General features: G+C 41.8%; 1 protein-coding gene across 1 annotated transcript; it reads right to left on the bottom strand.

Annotated features, from left to right (window-relative positions):
* Positions 1 to 353: 353 nt before the first annotated feature.
* On the bottom strand, positions 354 to 6,461 carry cd44a (CD44 molecule (IN blood group) a). Its single transcript, XM_080766590.1, has 5 exons — positions 6,256 to 6,461; positions 2,655 to 3,305; positions 2,379 to 2,453; positions 2,019 to 2,097; positions 354 to 1,925 (listed from the first exon to the last, which is right to left on the bottom strand). Exons 1-5 carry the CDS (start codon positions 6,323 to 6,325, stop codon positions 1,742 to 1,744), a joined length of 1,059 nt encoding a protein of 352 aa, XP_080622716.1. The 5' UTR covers positions 6,326 to 6,461; the 3' UTR covers positions 354 to 1,741.
* Between the last annotated feature and the right edge of the window lie 443 nt (positions 6,462 to 6,904).

The raw sequence follows: 6,904 nt of genomic DNA, 5'->3' as shown, positions 1-6,904 counted from the left end.
AAGTTACCTAGAAACTCTAGCCCATAGACAAGATAAATTACTACGCTGAATAATGCTCAGTACTATAAGAACATAAATTATGTATATGGGGAAATCATTACTTAAGTTACAGTCAAATTAGAAAGTAATATCGCACAAAATAACCTCACAATAATATTTTTTTTACATAACTGGATCACATCCAGTTATGTTATAGAGTAGCCTACATTTGGTGCATGTACTGAATAATGTATTTAACCACATTTAATGTTTTAAAAAAGTACTATTCCCACTATTATTTACAATATAATGATAAACATTCAACAGAAAATGAAACAGTGCAATTTTAAAAAATAACAAAAAATGAATGGTACTCTTCTTCTTAACTGACCACTTTATATGAAATACATATTATTACGTATGTGACAATATGACAATAATTATGTCACCACTTGAAAGTGATGTTCTGTGGAGTGCGTACATCTCCACCAGGTCGGGTGGCCTATACCCAGGGCTATGTAAGAGGTGAGTTGCAGCCGCCAGGACCCAAGGAAGCCGTGAGGGAAAACAAAGGTATTTCTACAATATATGGTTAAACTTTTTTGCATTTGGTCCGTCAGATGTGGAAGGGCACTTTCACACCGCACATGTTTGGTTCGTTTAAAACGAACCATGGTCCGCTTACCTCTTTGGTTCGGTTGGTGTGAACATGCATCCGAACTCTGGTGCGGATCAAAGAAACGAACCATGGTCCGCTAAAAAAGGCCGGACTCGGTTCGCTTCCAAACGAACCACGGTGCGGTTCGTTACTGGTGTGAATGCATTCGGACTTTATAGAGGACCAAATACAGGACGATAGCCAAAATAGCCGTCGGGCGTCGGCAGTTGTGAGGCTGCATTAATAATTAGTTCTAAAAGCATTCTTTTTTACGGGGATCACTATTGATATGACAGCTAGCTGTCTGATTTTAATAGTAGACACATATATGTCTGTCGAGGTGCAGCGCAAATTTAATGGCAGCGTACGAGGTTCACATGCGCAAAAATAACAGATGTAGGCCTACAAGTTATCGACACGGAATGGTATGTACGGTATGGTACACGATGTACGCTTGTAGATCTGTTTATTTTGAGCATGCGCCGCCGCCACCACGCAAAGTTATGACGGAGCCTGCGATGCGACCTATTTTCTTTTTTTCACTATTTGGTTCGCTTAACATGTCCACGTGTCATTTGTTTACATATTTGGTACGCTTTACAAAGTCCAGTCTGAACACCAAACGGACCAAAATCAAAATGCTAATATTTGGTCCTTGTAAGCGAACTTTGGGTGTGAAAACGCTCTAAGTGCTTTTGAGGTTTTGGACATAGTCTCTAGGAGGAGTAGCAAAACGTGTTTTGTAGAAAATGCTTTGGGGTGAAGGTACTTCCTTGGCATACTGGCTGCGTGCATGAAAGGTACAGCACTGATCCGTCCAATCTCCGCTCCAGGCTCTGATCAGCCTGGCAGAGATCATAGTAATAATAATCACAGATGTCAAAGGTTTTGAAAAGTCAGTTAAAGTTAAAGTTTGGTCTTCCTAGTACTGCTTGTGGGCTCAGAGCCCTGAAGATTCACAGAAGCCTGTTTTGTTCAACAGCAATGGCCGTCCTGCACTCGGGATTACATTCATTTGCTCAAAATGTCCAGCCCTTCTGTTCTGACACACGTTCCCTCAAAGAAGGTCCCACGTCCCTCAGAGACGTCCTGTACCCCAGAGTGTCACTGAAGAGGCTGTTTTTCAGGGAGCTCGTTCAAGGGGATGACAGTGTACTCCTCTGTGTGCTGGTCTTCCTTGGGTGTACCTTTCTCTAGGAAGGTCTCCATCTCTAGCTCCCTCTGCTGGTTGCTGCCGTTGGCCTTGCTCTCCTCGGTATTGGGCATTTGCTTTGGTGCTCCACGCCACCTAAGGGTGCAAGTTATTGGGGGGGAAAAATTAATATACTAAAAAGTAGATATTCTTTTAATATGAAAATGTTATGTGTATTACAGTTCTTACCTGCGCCTGGTTGCGATGGCAACCAAGACTACTATCATTGCGATTGCGCCAACAACAAAGGCAGTGATGATCATCCAACCTACCACCATAAGAGAGAGATTTACATCATTTACATTCTTTAGGTACCGTATGGTCAAAATGTAGTAATGCAATTGCTATTGTCGGTCAGAAGCCTCGTATCTCCATATTTTAACTTTTGGTTTTTTTTCGTAAAGAAATGCCCTATTGATCACACTACAGCGTCCAAACAACTCCAACAACCTCAAACTAAGTCTTATTAATGTATATAATGTGCGCATTAAGCAACAGAAATACACAAGAACTATAAAGGACAGACAGTCTTAATTGCTTTGGACTTACTTGATGATTTGCGATCTTCTTGCTTGGATATGTTATTGGTATCGTCAATCGCTACTGACTGTTCAACACTGAGACCTGTAGGGACCAGAATATGATGAGTTAAAAAACAAACATACTCCTCATACACATGATATACCTGTAATTGTGATATAGCACTAGCACGTGGTTCTCAAAGTCTACAAATGCAACCAAATGGTACTCAGTTGTAAGCGGGCAAAGATGAACTATCCCTAAAAGTTGATACTGTATATAGGACTGCTCCACTGCATTTATTACCTGGAAGTCGTTTCTCTGATAATATATTCTTCTCCAACTCCTCGTCGGATGCTGGACGTGACACCTCAACCTCATTGAACAGACGTGGAACGATGTAGTTACTGACAGCAGCTGCCACGGTAGATGTAGACATAGGTGTAGACGTATGTAGTGCAGCGCTGCTAGTTGTAGAGTCTGTTACATCAGGTATATCAGGTATAACACTAGGGGTAAGGGTTACACTGATAGTTGTACTGGGGTCTGTAACTGACTCTGAGGAAGGACTATAACCCTGGGTGGTAATGCTTGAGTCAGAAGTGAGGAGAGTTTCTGCCTCTGTAGTATTGTGTACAGTAGAGGTAAGAGTCGGGACTTGGCTAGACGTGACTTCCCACGGTGGTGTTGTGTATACATCAGCACTGCCTTCGAAAATCCCGCTGGCCTCTATGGGATCAGATTCGTCCGAGCTGGTGGCGGTGCTGCCCTCCTCTTCATCTTCGTCCGTGGGCGACTGGCCGTATGGAAGTTGAGATGTCGTTGTTTCGTTACTACTACTTCTGGGCAGTTCACTGGTGGCTGTGGTTGGGAACGCGTAGCCTACGATGAAGCCGTCCGTCACGGCCTCTCTCAGCACGTCCTCCTCCGCTTTGGCCACCGGTAGCTCCGTGACAGCTGTGTGACAAATGAAAAAGGAAAAAAACTAAGCATCGCCACAAAGAATGTACCTGCGTGCGTTGCGTCATGCCCTGACCTGGAGGGAAAGGAAATTCACAGAGCTTTGTAGTTTGTATAGATCTAAGGATAAGAGCTTAATCAGCAAACAGACAGAGTGCTTGTATAAACTTGTTGTGCTATGAGGCTTTTTGATGAGGAGCGGTGAGTCATGTTGCTCAAGTATTGATTTACTTAACTGACTAATCATTCCTGTGTGTTAACCAAAGGAGTGTCAATTCTGTCAAATTGTTCATTTCCATTAAAGCATGCTACGCAAGCTTTTGGCACGCGATAATGACATGGTTAAAATGAGTAACTCCCCCACTCCCCTGTCTCACGCAAACCGTTAATCATGTTCAGCATTTGCACTGCAGCAGATCTTGAATATAGAGACAGACGCAAAATATAGATAATGCTGATGGTCCCAGTGATGCAATAAATCACATTCTTTCTTTATTCCAATTTCAAAACAGTGTTTTCAATGTTCAAGCCATTTGGGCCATTTTGACTTATCCAATTGAACCCCAGGGTCCCTATAATGTGGCGCAAACATTCCATGAAAATAGACGATCTATAAGCTCATAACGTGTCTATGTTGTAGATCAGCTATTTTCAGCTAATATGGTTTAGAGCAGGGGTGCCCAGAGGTAGATCATAGATCACAAAGGCTGTGCAGGTAGATCACATGGCATGCCCTAAAAAAATATGCCACTTGAATTAAGGTGACTTGATTGATTGATTTGAATTTCGAACCCACAATGCAATACTTTGTTTTCAAGAGTGTTGCACACAAACATCATTAGCGTAACTAATGGCAGCTCAGCAGTTGGATAATATTTCTTTGGGTGGGTAGATTGTTTAGTTGGTCATTTTAAAAGTAGATCTCAAGTCAAAAATGTGTGGGCACCCCTGGTGTAGAGTGAAAACAGGAGGGTTCTAGAACAGACCAATGAGAGACACGAATCACCTATGGTAAGTATATAGACCTATGTTTTACATTGTCTTAATTACTTAGGCTACTTACTGTACTTACTTACTTACTTACTGTACTCCATCTGTGTATACATTCTCAAGAAAAGTAAATAAATACTTAATATGATCAAATCAAAAATTATATCAGGTTCCAGTCATATACGTCAAGTGCATCTTCCATCTCTGTCTAGTCATGTTCAGTGAGGGTGATCACCATGAACATATTGTTCAGCCAGATTTACATGCATAACTGCTTTTTGGTTTCGTATTATACCGTTGCTGTCGGGCAGAAACCTCTCATCTCAACTTTTTATGTTCCCCCCCCCCCCCTCCCCTGTTATTTAACACCCTACATTCTCACACTACAGTGTCGCACAAAAGTAGAAAAGGAAGCAGATCTACAAGCTCAAAACGTGCCGCAAAGCGTTGCATTCCTAGCTACGTAGGCCTATGCTATTTAAATTTTGTTGTTTGAATGCTGAAAAGTAACAGTTTTGGACATACAAGGTTTCCCCCCTGACAGCGCCACGACAGGGGATATCATTAATGCACCTCCTGGAGCTGCTCAGCATTTTTGTTTTGACAAAGACTGTGTGTGTGTGGCGAGCGGAGCCAGTGGAACATGGACACCGGTGATGTAACAGGAGCCTGCATGGAGTGGACATTCTTACAGATAGAGAGCGTCTGGAGCCTGAAACACCATGCAGGAGCATCTCAGGTGAAGGTGGGAGTGCTGACTCACAGTGTAGGGGAGAGAGAGAGAGAGAGAGAGAGAGAGAGAGAGAGAAAGCTGTGAACTGTTGCAGAATACTCTATGGTGAGCAGAAAGCCACCAGCTGTGCATTGCATTTCTAATACAAAGTGTAGTTTCTGTTTTTCTTTTGAAAAGTAATGGTTTGGACAAGGTTTCCTCAACAACAGCAATTGTGTGTGTGCGCATGCATGTAGGTGTGTGTGTGTGTGTGTGTGTGTGTGTGTGTGTGTGTGTGTGTGCGCGTGCGTGCCTGTTAGACTAGTCACTAGTCTTTCTATTGGGAATTAAACGCGATATGACGAGTTGATAGGCAGCTTTCAAAATAAGAAATATCTAAAACTACCTCAAGTTCAAATGAGTCACGTTTTGAGCTTGTACACCTGCTGTTACTATTGTTTGACACTGTGGCCCCATTTCCACCGGTTGGGAACCGGTTCAGTTCAGAACCAGTTTTTAGTCCATGATGAGCCAACCAAAATTGGGACGTTAATTATAAATTGAGTGGGCAAAACCATACCTATATTAAAATGTTTCTATAGGATCAAGCTTTTTCATATTTATAACACATTTTGTAATTTTCACCTACAGTAGGCCTATACGTGATAGGTGAATAGGTACAAATGTAATTAATAGTTATCACCATGAAACGTGTAAGTGGATTACTTACACAAAGACAATGATTTATTGTATTACACATTTGCTGAAATTGCATTTAATTATGCAAATTAGGCATTATGTAGGATAATGTGCAATTATTTTTTAAATATGAACAAGCTACTACTGTGGAAGGGTTATCATATATTAATTTACTATGTATGGTGTTGCCCACTCAATTCATAATTAACGTTCCAATTTTGGAGGTCTGGCTCATGGACTAAAAACTGCAGGTTCTGAACTGAACCAGTTCCCAACCGGTGGAAAAGGGGTCTGTATGACGGAATAGGACATTAATTCATGGAAAACCATAGAAATTTAAAATATGGAGATGACAGCCTGAGTGACATTAGTGACAAATATTTAGACACGTACTTTAATCCAGATAAAGGAGCTTACTTAAAACACCCACAAGTCACTCTGAATATATGCTAAAAGAGAGAGAGAGAGAGAGAGAGAGAGAGAGAAGAGAAAGAGAGAGAGAGAGAGAGAGAGAGAGAGAGTGCCAGAGAATAAACTTTCACTCACCATTAACCGGTAACGAGTGGCCAGGGGTCAAAAGTCCAAGAATAACTCCAAAAAGTAGAGTCCTCATCATGACACGAAATGTATAAAAGACAAAAATGGCGATGACGATGAATTGAAGTTGAATGTAGTTCTCTTATGTTCTATGGATCCCAGCTCTCAAATGAGTCAGTGGAGCTGACTTCATCAAAGTTATAGTTAGTACAGAAGGTATAGGCCTATTTGAGCTGCAGGTGAAATCTGACTTTATATAGACTCGTCAGTGGGAGGCACTCTGTTGAACAATAGCCCTGCATGTAACAAGAACACACCCACTGTTTCTACTGAAACTCACCGGAACGGTGTGGGAAATAACCCACACAACCGTTAATGTTGTTTTCGTAAACAAAAAGAAATATTATGTTTTTTGGGGGGTTTTTTTATGGCATGGCTCTGCTGGAGGCTGGCCATCTATGAAAGGGTCTGTATGTCTGTCTGGAGCTAATCTCGCAAACTGGCTGCGGACCGATCAGTGCTAACTTTGTATACATGCATGTACTTATTGAATGTTTTCCAGGCCAAGGACCTCTTAGCTGAGAGAGAGAGAGAGAGAGAGAGAGAGAGAGAGAGAGAGAGAGAGAGAGAGAGAGAGAGAGAGAGAGAGAGAGAGAGA

The sequence above is a fragment of the Protomyctophum bolini genome (genome assembly GCF_963924005.1).
Source record: "Protomyctophum bolini genome assembly, chromosome: 1".
In the NCBI taxonomy this organism is placed as follows: domain Eukaryota; kingdom Metazoa; phylum Chordata; class Actinopteri; order Myctophiformes; family Myctophidae; genus Protomyctophum; species Protomyctophum bolini.
Note: the sequence above shows the minus strand (reverse complement) of the source record. Positions and strands in the feature narration are given on the sequence as shown.

Bases quoted from the DNA above. Each gene is read 5' to 3' on its own strand.
- cd44a (XM_080766590.1), bottom strand. From the start codon at position 6,325: ATGATGAGGACTCTACTTTTTGGAGTTATTCTTGGACTTTTGACCCCT. The intron at 3,306-6,255 runs GTGAGTGAAAGT...TTTGTCACACAG, and splicing joins CCACTCGTTACCGGTTAATG to CTGTCACGGAGCTACCGGTG. The intron at 2,454-2,654 runs GTAATAAATGCA...TGGTCCCTACAG, and splicing joins ATCAGAGAAACGACTTCCAG to GTCTCAGTGTTGAACAGTCA.